General features: G+C 47.0%; 1 protein-coding gene and 1 long non-coding RNA gene across 3 annotated transcripts; both read left to right on the forward strand.

The window, feature by feature from the left end:
* Positions 1–1,644: 1,644 nt before the first annotated feature.
* Positions 1,645–3,041, forward strand: LOC112880099. Its single transcript, XR_003226238.1, has 2 exons — positions 1,645–1,885; positions 2,770–3,041. It is a non-coding gene; the product is annotated as an uncharacterized LOC112880099 (long non-coding RNA).
* Positions 3,042–12,088: 9,047 nt separating this feature from the next.
* LOC112880095 lies at positions 12,089–13,764 on the forward strand. Of its 2 annotated transcripts, XR_003226234.1 has the most exons (4): positions 12,089–12,587; positions 12,703–13,420; positions 13,514–13,621; positions 13,732–13,764. XR_003226234.1 is itself a non-coding variant. In XM_025944581.1 (2 exons), exons 1-2 carry the CDS (start codon positions 12,237–12,239, stop codon positions 13,141–13,143), a joined length of 792 nt encoding a protein of 263 aa, XP_025800366.1. In that variant the 5' UTR covers positions 12,089–12,236; the 3' UTR covers positions 13,144–13,518. The 2 variants fall into 2 exon arrangements, 1 of the variants encoding a protein (XP_025800366.1); XM_025944581.1 differs by lacking the exon at positions 13,732–13,764 and having other exon boundaries at positions 12,703–13,518.
* Positions 13,765–14,407: the final 643 nt, after the last annotated feature.

Here is a 14,407-nt window from a genome sequence, read left to right on the forward strand (position 1 = left end):
TCATCATCGACGGAGCGTGTTCCAGCCGGTTGTCGGCTGAGCAGATGGCATATCCGCATATATCGGCGGCGACCGCGAGCGGCGTGTGATCCATCATCCGTCGTTGTCCTTAAGGCCATGAACTGGCCCCATCCTCACCAAGAACAAGGACTGGCCTCTCCTAATGAAGGTCAAGCTCCAGGAGCAGCCGCCTCTGGAACATCACCTACACGTCGACCGAACAGACACTAGTTTTCATCGGTTTGCATCTCCGTTTGTCTGCCAACTACACGCTATGCTTCGTATACGGCTGTGTCTTGATTTGCGGTATCACGTATGAAACTGGTGTGGTAAGCTTATGAAAATGTTTACTCCATCCATTCTAAAATACAAGGTATCGAAGGGTTTAAATTTGTACCTATTTAGATATCCTAATATATTTTGAAAAGTAATTATTTCTAGCCGGCCATGCAATCAGCAAAATGACAACCAAATAAAGCATAGAAGTACATGCGTTATTTTCTCATCTCTTTAATCTATCATAAAAATAGAAGGATGCCCTATATTACAGGACAAAGGGAGTATCTCATCACCCCCTAGCTGATGTGGCACTTTAATAATAATGAATGAACTGGCAATTGAATATAGAAATAGCCTAAGTATATTTTTAGACGCTCAAGACAATATCTATTATATATTTTATAATAATTGCAGTTTCTGAAACCTTTCGCAATTGGGTTAGTTCAGATTTTGCTTGGTTTTATATTTATTCTTTTCCCACTAGATACTATGAAAATGATTGTTTAATTTAATTATATTTTTTTTGTTTAGCATACTACTCCCTCTGTCCTAATTATAATTTATTTTAATTTTTCTAAACATATAATTTTTACTATATATCTAAATATAGCTCTTTTCTAAATTATAATTTATTTTATTTTTTCTCAATATATAATTTTACTATGTATGTAGATATAGTTAGTGTAGATATAAATGTATAGTAAAGATATATGTATTTAGAAAAGATAAAACGAACTTAGGAAAGAGACAGTAGTTCGAATTTTGCTTCATATAAATCAGGTACAAGATGACTGAGCCATCCTCTCAAAAACTGACAACGATATTAAATCTTTAGTTTTAACCATATTTAGTACAGCACAAACTGACAATGACATGATGCCCGCGCACGTGCTGCTCACGTAGGACACAACCGCCAGCTCACTCCTCCACGTCACGCTCCTGCAGCGATGCTCCCCAAGCGAGCTGGGAGCCTGCCTCGCAATCTCTGCGACCCCATCGAAGAAGGTTGTCACGCACACCGCATCTCCCTCCACTCCGCTCCCACATCCACTCCCCCACCACCGCCACCGCAATGGCCGCCGCCGCGCACTCCCTCATGCACCCACCAGCGGCCCGCAAGGGCCCCGCGCCCTCGCCCCTCGCCCCTCTCCCATCCCTCCCCTTCCCCCTTCCTCCGCTTCCCAGCCGCCACGCGCCCCCGCCTACCCCACCTCCACCGCCTCTGCTCCGCCTCCCCGGCCGCCGCCTCCGACCTCACCGCCTTCCCCAACCCAAACGGCATCCTCGCACCCATCGACGTGGACGCCGCCACGGAGGCCGAGCTGCGGGAGAACGGGTTTCGGAGCACGCGCTGCACCAAGCTCGTCTGAACCGTTGGCCCGGCCACCTCATCCCCGAAGCAGCTCGAGGCGCTCGCCGTCGGCGGGATGAACGTGGCGCGCGTCAACATATGCCACGGGGATCGGGAGTGGCACCGGGGCGTCATCCGCGCCGTCAGGAGGCTCAACGAGGAGAAGGGCTTCACAGTCGCCGTCATGCGATGGACACCGAGGGTAGTGAGATCCACATGGGCGACCTCGGCGGCGCGGCCTCGGCCAAGGCGGAGGTGAGGTGCCTGTATGTAAGCTGCTGTCCGGTTAGGCCTTTGCGTTGTAGTTATCAGAGTGAAGGCCTTCATTCACTTGGACCGTTGGACGTATTCGACGAAGGGTGCATTTGGCAGAGTCCGCAGGTGCTCTGCTAAACAGTTTTTCACATAGAAGTGATTCTCTACTGATTCTGTGGAGTGGTAGAACTAAGGGAGCTGGAAAAAAATAGATTCTTCTAATTCTGTAAAGTGATTCTCCATCCTGATTTTAAGAATTTAAGAGTTTATGCTAGAGAATCACCTTTAGCCACAGAATCATTTCTCTTAGAGAATCAATTCCCACAGAGAATTAGGATCAGTTGGAGCTCTACCAAACAGGCCAGAAATGTGTTTGTTACAGTTTTGGTGAGAGAAAAAGGTTGTGGTAATGTCAACATTGTAGTCTCATACTTCTACAAAACCTACCGAGCCAGCATTTCACGAAGAGTTCTTTCTACATCGAACGTTTGGTTGATTTAGATTTTCAGCTCACGAGCCAGCATTTCACGAAGAGTTCTTTCTACATCGAATGTTTGGTTGATTTAGATTTTCAGCTCACGTTTGAAATCATTATAGGACGGAAAGTATGCATTCAGATTGTTGTCGAACACTGGACCGTGAAAGTAGTAGTCATTTTCAAGTCTGTCAATGTAACTCAAATAAAGTGCTTGGTAAAAGTCATCATGTTTTGGTAAAAATCACCATGTCACTATGCCAAAACGGAGATTATCTCACCCTTCGACTTGGATTGTTTTTAACAATACAGTTAGAAGTTTGATTGTACACCTATTCAGTACTCCTTGTTTTTGTTAAGCAACATTATTTACTGAATGACTTCCATTTTATTGTTTTTAACAATGCAGTTAGAAGTTTGATTGGTGTGTGATCCATCATCCGTCGTTGTCCTTAAGGCCATGAACTGGCCCCATCCTCACCAAGAACAAGGACTGGCCTCTCCTAATGAAGGTCAAGCTCCAGGAGCAGCCGCCTCTGGAACATCACCTACACGTCGACCGAACAGACACTAGTTTTCATCGGTTTGCATCTCCGTTTATCTGCCAACTACACGCTATGCTTCGTATACAGCTGTGTCTTGATTTGCGGTATCACGTATGAAACTGGTGTGGTAAGCTTATGAAAATGTTTACTCCATCCATTCTAAAATACAAGATATCACTACGCCAAAACAGCAAATAGGAGCAAGCAATCTGAGACAAGCCTCTAAGGGCACGTCTCAGATTACAGAAAGAGAGACGCGCTAAAAATGCGGGCGCGGCGCTGCGTGGGGTGGGGGAGGGTAAGAGACAAATGCGAGACGCGCCGTGGGAGGGCACGTCTCCGATCATTTTGAGATCTGAGATGCGCCTTAACGTGGCTCGTCTCGCATTTATTCCCACCTCAATGCGCCATGGGAGGGCTTTAAAGTAATGCGAGACGAGCCACGTTAAGGAGCGTCTCGCATATTAATGCGAGACGAGCCTTAGTAAGGCGCGTCTCGCATTGATCCAGGGCCCCCAAAAGGGGGGTGCGCGGGGGGGGGGGGGAGGCGTCTGTAGCATACAATACATTACATATTATTTTGGAATCAATCCGTTGAAACCGAACGAACCGGCTTACATTACATATTAGTAAATCCAGCAATACATTACAATGTCTCAAATAATCTCACAATACATTACAATGTCTCGCTAAATCCGGCAATTATTATTACAATTAATTATTACATAGAAATTAAATCAGGCAATGGCGCTGGCTTACGAGCGCTAGCAGCTTCGCGAGCTGAATCATCCTCCTTGCCGCTGTAAGCGTTGTTGCTCCCCGAGTTACAGCAGTTTAGCAGTTTACGGTGACTGAACAGTCGCTGCAGGGGAGGCAGCCGCCGAAGTAGCTAAACAGCTTCGACCAGCTCGGGAATTTCATCCTGGACCAGCTCGTGTTTCGTGGGTGTGAGACAATAGAAATCGATAGAGTACTACCACTAAAGCAAAGAAAGAAAAGCTTCCTCCGTGGGTTTCGTGGGTTTGATGCAGATTCAGGCAGAATGCGACGATTCCAACAAATACATGCAACAATGGGGGGTACCCGTGTCGCAGATCTGCGGCTGGTGGTGGAGAAGCCCGCTGGAGGAGGCGCCGCAGATCTGCCGGTGTCGACCGCCGTGATCTCCGAAGCGGTGCAGTCCGGGAGCGCGGCGGTCTCGGAGGATGCGCCGAGGAGGGTGATGCCGAGCGCCGCGGTCTCCGGCACGCTGGGGAGGGGGATTTTGGTGGTGGCGAGGTCCTCGGTCTCCGGGACGCTGGGGAGGGGGATTTCAGCCGTGGTCATCTCGTTCAGCAGTACATCTCGTGACTATAATTTTCTGTCGATAAATAGCCGGGACGCGTCTCGCTTTACTTTACTGAGACAAATGGGAGACGGGCCACTGGAAGGCGCGTCTCAGATCGTGCAGATGGGAGACGCGCCATTGGATGGAACGTCTCAGATCATGCGGGCTCGAGTTCGCCATCGGCCAGGCGCTCGGCGTCTCGCTTTACTTTACTGAGACAAATGGGAGACGTGCCGCTGGAAGGCGCATCTCAGATCATGCAGATGGGAGACGCGCCATTGGATGGAACGTCTCAGATCATGCGGATGGGAGACGCGCCACTGGATGGCGCGTCTCAGATCATGGGCGTCTTGCATTTTTTTCCCACCTCAGACAAGACCCGCCTGGGGGTCTGGAGGTCCGAACAAGCTGTCCGAACTTGCAGTCTGATACTTTGGTGGTGCGGCTGGGTGGATCTGGGGAAAGTGGTGCTGGCGGATGTGCGGCTGGGTGGATCTGCCGCGGCGGGCGGTGGAGATCTCGTGGGGAGCGTGTCGCGGCGGGCGGCTGGAGCACGATCGTGCCTCTTCTTGCTGTCGTGTGTCGCGGGGGCAGTGGCAAGGTACCTCCGACATGATGTCGATTATTTTGGGCCAATAAAATTTAGCGCAACTCTAGATCTAAATGACCGTCGTACTTGATATTTTTTCTAGCACATGATATCATGTCATTTGCCATCTAACAATATTTGAACTTAAACACTAGTTGTGCATGGCCTCAAACTATGAGAATCCTAACGTTTTGATTTCATATTCTATATAGATGTCGTATCGACATTGGATGTATGGTCCACGCCTTTGCAAGGAGTTTATGGATGGTGTTCAAGCCTTCATTAAGAACACGAAGAAAGATATGGTGGACAATGGTATACAGTATCTTTATTGCCCATGCAAAAATTGCAAAAATGAGAAGCGATATCTTCAAGAGCACGTGTTGAAATCACACTTGATCAAACATGGATTCATGGAGGATTATCGATGTTGGAATAAACACGGTGAAGAAGGACTTAATGAAGCAGAGAGTAGGGATTCCTATGTGGAGAGGGAGGTCCATAGCGTTGTCGAAGAAGAGGACGACGATGTGGATGAGGCGGATATACTAGGGTTGAGCAATGCCGACATCATGGAACAGGTAGTACTCAAACCTGGCCCCATAATAAAGCTTACAATTAGTATAATAAGGTCGTGCTAATATGACTTTTCATGTCTGGCTTGATAGGTTGATAACATAGAGGAGATGGTTTGCAATGCTGACAGACACGGTGACGATGAGTTCAAAGGAGGCGAATTCGGAAAGTACAAGAGGATGATCGAAGACTCTAAGAAACCTTTCTATCCTGGTTGTGGATTGAAATACTCAAGGCTATTTGCGATGGTGAAGCTTTTCCAGTTGAAAGCAATCCACGGATGGAGTGATGGCAGTTTCAAGGAGTTGTTAGCACTCCTTAAGGACATACTTCCACAAGGCAACACCGTCCCTGAGACCGTTTATGAGGCCAAACAGATTATCTGCCCGTTGGGATTGGAGGTGGAAAAGATCCATGCGTGCAAGAATGATTGCATTCTCTATCGTGGCTCGAATTATCAGGACCTTGAGAAGTGCCCTGTTTGTGGACTCGATCGATTCAACCGTACAAAAGATGGTGGTGATGATGAGGACTGCAACAGAACAAAGGGCGGACCTAAAAAGGTGTTTTGGTACTTTCCAATTGTTTCACGATTGGTGCGCTGGTTTGCAAACAAAAAGGAGTCAGAATTGTTGCGATGGCACAAGGAGAAGCATAAGGTGGACGGGTTGATAAGACATCCTGCTGATGCCACACAATGGCGGAACATAGATTTGCGATATCCTAAATTTGCGGAAGATCCGAGGAATATTAGGATTGCAATGAGCACAGATGGCATGAACCCATTCATGAACAATAGCACACATAGCACCTAGCCAATTGTTCTGACGATATACAACCTTCCGCCTTGGTTGTGTAACAAACGGAAGTACATTATGCTGTCGGGCTTGAGACCGGGGCCACATCAACCTGGGAATGACATCGACACTTATTTCAGTCCTTTGGTTGACGATCTGAAGTTGCTGTGGTGTAAAGGAGTGGAGGTCTGGGATGAGTACAAGAGTGAGTACTTTCAGCTTCGAGCCATTTTGTTCGCGACTATCAGTGACTCTCCAGCAGCACGGAACTTGTCCGGACAGAGCAAGAAAGTAGGTTGCGGGTGCCCACATTGTTTGAGAGAGACAGACTCTGAGTACTTGAGTGAGTCAAAAAAATAGTGTACATGGGACATAGACGCTACCTTGGAATGAAACACCCGTTCCAGAACATGTGTGATCACTTCAATGGTAAGGCCGAGAAGAGGCGTCCTCCACCGCATTTCGCAGGTCATGATGTCTATGAAATAGTTAAGAATGTCCATGTTGTCCTCGGTAAGCGGAAAGGAGAGAAGAAAGGCAAGAAGGGCAAGAAGGTCGTTGTTGAAGAAGATGACATGTGGAAGAAGCAGTCGATTTTCTGGGAGCTACCGTATTGGAAGGACTTAGACGTCCGCCACTCTATTGATGTGATGCACGTGGAGAAGAATGTCTGTGAGAGCCTTCTCGGCACATTGCTTAACATGGACGGAAAAACGAAAGATCACGCACATGCACGAGCTGATCTGAAGAAAATGAAAATTAGAGAAGAGTTGTGGCTCAATGATGACTCCGTTAAAGGAATGGAGCTGCCCACATCATGCATCACCCTTTCAAAAAATGAGAAGAAGGAGTTTTGCGAGTTCTTGAAAAGTGTGAAAGTTCCAACTGGCTACTCAACCAACGTCTCGAAGCTTGTATCAAGCCTGATCTAAAGCTATCTCCCGGCATAAAGTCTCATGATTACCATGTATTGCTGACGCAGATGATTGCCGTAGGAATTCGGAATATCCTACCGGTCAATGTTCGGGAGGCTATTATGAACCTTTGCTTTTTCTTTAATGCAATTGGTCAAAAGGTTCTAAGTGAAGAAGATCTTGAGTCATTGGAAAAGAAGCACTATGAAACTTTGTGCGTTCTTGAGATGTATTTTCCACCTGCCTTTTTCGATATCAGCCTTCATTTCACGGGCCATCTTATCAAGGAGATAAAGCTACTTGGTCCTGTGTTCCTTCACCAGATGTATGCGTACGAGAGATTCAACGGCATCTTGAAGTCGCTAGTAAGAAATCGAGCTTTCCCCGAGGGCAGCATGGTACAAGGATATTGTACAGAGGAAGCCATTGAGTGGGCCCTAAACTACGCTGACCCGAGTAACCCGGTTGGCGTCCCCAAGTCTCGTCATGAGGGGAGGCTCACAGGCACGGGGACGATCGGGAAGAAGGCTATAATTCCAGATCGAGATTTATTTCATAGGGCTCATTTCCACGTGTTGCAACAAATGGACATTGTGTCTGAGTACTTTGATGAGCACAAGGAGCTGTTGCTTAGAGAGAATCCTCTACACAGTGAATCATGGTTAGCAAAGGAACACATGAATAAATTCTGTGGTTGGCTCCGGAATCGAATTTCACGATCAGATACTCCTATAAGTGAACAACTCAAAATTTTGGCTCTTGGTCCTATATTCACCGTTATGACATACCAAGGGTATGACATAAATGGATACACGTTCTACACCGAACGACAAGATAAGAAAAGCATGTATCAGAATAGTGGTGTACGTGTTGATGCTTACGATGTTAACGGAGAGGACAAAACTGCGTACTATGGTCAAATACAAGAGATATGGGAGCTTGACTTTCACGGTTTTAAAATTGCTCTTTTCTGTTGCAACTGGGTTGATGCAAATAGAGGTGTACAAAAAGACAAGTACGGGTTCGTTAGTGTCGATCTTAGCCGTCACGGATACAAGACGGACCCTTTCGTCCTCGCACAACATGTGGCTCAAGTGTTCTATGTTTCTGACACAACAAACAAAAGACTCAAGGTGGTTATACCTGGAAAACGGCGAATCGTCGGTGTTGAGAATGCGGTCGAGGAGGAAGAGTTTGATCAGTTTGATGAGATACCTCCTTTCGCCACCTCAATGATCAAGCCAAGAATACCATCGGCCAACGAAACTCCCTACTTGCGCAACGACCATAAAGAAAAAGTCAAGAATTTCAAAAAACCAAGGGAACAACGGAAAGTAGCAAAATGATTGGGCACACAATGTATATTAATGTTCCTTTGTCAAGTAGGGGAATTGTGTGACTTTAATTGTTCCTTTGTGAAATATGGTAATTGTGTGACTTTAATTGTGCCTTTGTGAGATATGATAATGTGTGAATATTTGTGAAGTACGAATTCATATTTGTGAGATACGAATATGTGTGAATTTTCAGTTCCAGAACTGAACCATTCAGTTCTGGAACTGAACAAATACAGGCAACCATGAATGGCGAGACGCGCGTTACCTATGGCTCATCGCGCATTATTATATGAGCGACGCGCCATAGGTAACGAACGTCGCGCATTCCCTATGGCAGGGGCATGTCAAGAACACTTGTGCCTAAGAGAGAAAAACAAAAAAAAGTTACCCCCGGTTGGGGTCCGAGGCCACCGGGCTCAACCCGCAGGGTACCATGAACAGATTGAAAGGGTTCGACCCGCAGGGAGCCCTCGGGCCCCAGACCCACACCGCAAGCATGGGCAAAGAGAGGACACAGCGGCTCAAACGTACATGTATCGTAATTTCGAAACGGCAAGGACCGCCCAAGCTTATAAGCTGGACGCACTCGCCTTGCATTGGCGAGGTGGGACAAAATCCCCTCCCCACGCGCGCCTGATCCGGCAACCAGCTAGGGGGCATCAAAGGCGAGACGTGCGTTACCTACGGCGCGTCGCGCATATCGCAATGCGTGACGAGCCGTAGGTAATGCGCGTCGCGCATATCGCAATGCGCGACGAGCCGTAGGTAACGCGCGTCGCGCATGGTGATGCGCGACGCGCCTTAGGCACGGGAGCACGTCGCGCATTTAGAACGCGCCCCTCGGCCTTCTTGGGACTTAGGTAGACTTATTACTAGCTTTTATGTTGGTGTTTTTTTTTCGAACTTGATATATGTTAACGGGTTAAAATAACATCATTTTCTTTATTATGTACCTTCTGTTTCGTGATTATATTCTATTTGTGGCTTCAATTTTTGTTAACTTCTAAGATTCTATTTTTTTCGCAGACCAACATGTTCTGATTAGTTTCCTCTTATTTCCTCTTATGTTTTAAATTACATCCTATTAGTTTCCAACGTGGAGTAACACGTGTCCCATTTCCTCGATTTGTCTGCAAAACAATATATGATATGTACTGCTCTTTACATGGTGTCTGGGGTCTCCACCTCCAGCTGCTTAATGTGTCAATATGAGTGCAAAATGTTTTGTGTTGCAGTTGTAGTATATATATAATGTGTATGCGTGTGCGCAAGTGTGTGTATGTGTGGAGGTAGCAGTGTAGATATTTGTTATATCATCATAGTATTTTTTTTAAATTTGTACACAACTTGACCAAATCATTTGTTTCTTGTTTTAGACTGATATCATCGCTGTGATTTTGTGGGTGCATTCTCTGATTCATCCATGATAACAATCTGTGACCTTTAAGTATGTGGGTTTCAAATATAAAATCACATAATTGATATCCAACATAAACTCTATGACTTTTTTTAATTTGGCTTAGCCTTTTAATTTGGATAAGTATTTTGTATAACTTTTTCTTAAGTAACATGCAAACTTTTAAGCTTTGATTCTGATGGAAGTTAGACATAATTATAGGAACACTTGTGCCTAAAGAGAGAAAACAAAAAAAAAGTTACCCCCGGTTAGGGTCCGGGGCCACCGGGCTCAACCGCAGGGTACCACGAACAGATTGAACGGGTTCGACCCGCAGGGAGCCATCGGGCCCCAGACCCACACCGCAAGCATGGGCAAAGAGAGGACATAGCGGCTCAAACGTACATGTATCGTAATTTCGAAACGGCAAGGACCGCCCAAGCTTATAAGCTGGACGCACTCGCCTTGCGTTGGCGAGGTGGGACAAAATCCCCTCCCCACGCGCGCCTGATCCGGCAACCAGCTAGGGGGCATCAAAGGCGAGACGCGCGTTACCTACGGCGCGTCGCGTATATCGCAATGCGCGACGAGCCGTAGGTAACGCGCGTCACGCATGGTGATGCGTGACGCGCCTTAGGCACGGGAGCACGTCGCGCATTTAGAACGCGCCCCTCGGCCTTCTTGGGACTTAGGTCAAATTTTCAAATCGTTCACACCCGTTCTCTGCTCCCCGCCGCCGCGCCGTCCTCTCGCGCCGCCCGTCGTTCTTGAGCCAGACCGTCACTCCCTCGCGGCCGTCGTCCCCGGCCCCGCAGCGCCGCTCCGCGCTATCGGCGCCCCCCGGGCCCGAGCTCCCGTCCCCGCGAGTGCCGCCGCCGTCGAGCCTTCCCCGAGCCGTCGCGCCGTCGTCCCCGGCCCCGCGGCGCCGCCCCAAGCCACCGTAGCGTCGTCCACTGCCGCCGTAGGTGAGCTTTCCCCCTTTCTAATTAGTCAGTGTTCATACCCTGCATATGGATGTATGAGGCAAGAAACATCTTCCATGGACACACATAATATGTTTTGCTACACAGAATTCAAAACAAATCAAATTATCAAGAGCAAAAAGAGACCAACCTAGCCAAATTAAAAAAAAGAGAGCGGTTAATGACCAAAGATTAAGTCATATATTTCAAAAAATGGAGATTACTTTGCGAGAATATGTATCACTAAAGCATTAAGCATGTCTAGGCCTAGGTATGGGATTCATGCGGTTACTCTATGGTTGTATCTGATTCGGAGCGTTTACTCTATGGTTGTATCTGTTTTTTTTCTTTCTCGTGTAGCACGATGTCCAGTTGTCCGGACAGTGTGCAGCAACCTACAGATGACAGAGCATCATCAGGACGGCCGGCACGGTCATAGTCAGGAGCTAGCACGTCTGGTGCTGGCAGAAAGAAAAGGTCACAGACAACGTGGCCATCAGATGTGAAAAGTTGTGGCCGGCTCAATTCTGAGGCAGCACCCGAAGACCCGTCAATCTTGGTGAGATTAGCACGGGTTTGTGGCCTCACTGCCCGGCAAAGGGTGCCACTCACCTTGGAACATTTCGATGACTTGTCTTGGGACGACAAAAAGAGAATCTTCGAAAATAATATTCAACCCTATGTTGAATATCCGATAGAGTTGCACGATAAGGCTACGAAGCATGCTATGAAGATCATCTCTAAAGCCTGGAGGAGCTACAAGAACAAGTAAAGTGTTGTCACTTACTATTGTCATTTACTAACATTTTTTCATTATCTACTGTCACTTATGCAGATTTATTGTTTTGTCGTGCAGGCTTTTAAAGTGTTGGAAGAAGAAAGAGAACCCTTTTGACAAGTATGCGGACTTGACCAAAGAAGCCTGGGATGAGCTTGTTCAAAAGTGGAATACTCCCGAGTTCCAACAGTCAAGTGAGTATTTTCGGGGTCTCTGAGCGCGGAACGAGCTTGACCACCACCTTGGCTCAGCGGGATATGCTGGAAAGCAACGCAAGTGGGAGCAGGAGAATGAGATGCTGGCAGAGAGGGGCATTGAGAATCCCTATGAATCGTTTGAGGGACGGCTGGCACCATTTATGCGTGCTAGGTCAAAGCTCACGGAGGATGGCAATATCAATTTCTACAGCACGAGCGCTGAGGAAGTTGCTCAAAGGGCTTTGATGGAGAGCAGCCAAGGTTCAAATGAAGGAGTGAGGGAGTTTGATGCGCTCACCAGGGCTTTGGGAACCCGTGAGCAACGGGGTCGTGTCCGTGGTGTTTCCAGTTAGTTGACCTGGAAGGAGGGGTTCCCTGAACACAAAGGCAGATACCGGAAGCAGACTCGAGACTCCTCATCAAAGGTTGACATAGATGAGATCAAAAAGCAGGTGAAGATGGAGATGTTTGGAGAGCTAAAGACCAGTATCGAGTCTCAGGTGAAGATGCAGATGTTTGGAGAGCTAAAGACCATCTTCGAGTCTCAGGGATTGTCATTCCCTGATTTGCCGGGGAGTACGATGAGTGAAGAGAGAAGGGACAGCTTCGCTTGTACTGCAGCGGGTGCTTCTCAGAGTAGAGGGACAGAGAGGGCAATTGTGCCTACATCAGTGGAGCCGGATACGATAGATGGCTTGGCTCGTCCGACCCGATGCAGTCTTCTCGTGCAGCTGGTCGGAGATTCATCTCGATTGGAGGTCGGGAACGGGCTTGTGTATCCCGGTATGTCCCAGCTTGAAGGTGTCCAGGTCAGTGCATTGGTCTTTGCCTCTCTTTTCTTTTCTCCTATTTCTTTTTGTTTTTTTCTTTTGGTATGTACAACTTGCTTGAGATTTAAAGGCTTTGTTGTTGTTGTTGTTGCAGGTCAGGGCTGATTGTGCTGTGGTCAAGATTGACTACCTGCATGAGTTTGCTAAGAATATCAAGCTGGATGTGCCACCAGATGACATGACCACCACTTTGCGGGATGCAGTTGCGAGAAGGGTTCAGTGGCGGAGAGCTGGTATTCATATTGATCCAGCAGATGCAGATTCAGTACCGACCACTGAACCTCAACCACAGAGTCCTGCAGTGCCACAGACGTTTTCTGAGCCATGGCCACAGCTGTCGGATACATGGGAAGCGTTACCGGATCCGCATCCTCCTGTCCCTACTCAGCCTCAGATTACCCCCCCTGCACCTGTTCCGACAGAGCCAGCTACCGCTCCCAAGAAGCCAAGCAAGGCTAATCCTGTGAGGAAGAAGCAGAGTAGGCCGCGACGAAGCGGGAGATCTCAGAGGGTAAGAAAAAGGTGGAGCAGATAAAACACCCGGTTGCAAGTGCTTAGAATCCAAAGTACAAGGTTGGAAAGTCCTTGCTTAGTGTCCCTGAGCTTCGGAAAGCAGGTCAATATTGTTTGGACCTGCACAACTACTACATGCGCAATGTCAATCGTCATGAGGAAATCATGGTGTCATACGAAGAGAGGCACTTTCTGCAGCTTGAGGGCAGTCGTAACATCTTTATTGTTGCCTGGAGCGATTTGTTCGACCTTTTCAACCTCGACGCTTTGGATCTTTCTCTCATTCGGTGCTTTGCATTGTAAGTCGATTAAGACTTGTTTCCATTTCAATGCATTTGATATACGTTCAACAATTTAAGTCGTTTCTATTTCAATTCATATGGATCGTGTAGGCACATGCAACAAGACACAAGGCGTCGAACCGGAAAGAAGTGTGGGTACATTGACCCACAGATGATGACGGTGACAGTAATGAATTCATATAGAGATAGCTTGGTCAGGTACGCACATGCAACAGTTAAACTTGTTTTCATTTCAACTTGTAGCCATATGTAGTCACTTGTTTCCATTTAACACATGTAACCGCTTGTTTCCATTTCAACTTGGTTAGGTACATGGTGAAGTGCATGCGAGTACATGCTGACAAGGAGCACATTGTGGTGCCGTACAACCCAGGCAACCATTGGGTTACACTCATCATCAATGTCAGGAGCAAGCAAGTCTTCTACCTTGACTCGAGCATTCCATCAGATGAGTCGGGCGCGCCTCAGATACGTGATTATTCTCTAGTCATCTCAATCCTTGACGAGTAAGTTTGTTGTTTGCTTTAATTTTTTATCATTTGCCCATTTCAGAAGCATTTGTAATATAACATCTGGATGTCTGTGTTTAGGTCTCTTGACAGGCATCTTAGGGCCGAAGAAGGATACAAAGAGCAACGTCAAGTTGCGTTTACACATCACACCGCGTGGACGGTAACTACTATAACTAAATCGCTTTACTATTACGATGTTTTCTTGGTTCTAAGTGTCGCAAAATGCTAATTTCTATCTATCTTTGACATGTAGTGCACACGGCAACCCTCGGGTAACTCATGTGGGTTCTATGTTTGCCACAACATGCTTCTAGTTGCAGAGAAACCGGATTTCACGGTAAGAATTCTCACATGTTCTAATTAAAAAATATCTATCTTCATCTTGTATTCTAACTGCTTGTAATTATATTTCGAAGGACGAAGATGATTATTTCAATCAAACGACGCTTGGTAACGTGAAGGATATCCGAGA

Source organism: Panicum hallii, chromosome 2 (assembly GCF_002211085.1).
Source record: "Panicum hallii strain FIL2 chromosome 2, PHallii_v3.1, whole genome shotgun sequence".
NCBI classification, from domain to species: Eukaryota; Viridiplantae; Streptophyta; class Magnoliopsida; order Poales; family Poaceae; genus Panicum; species Panicum hallii.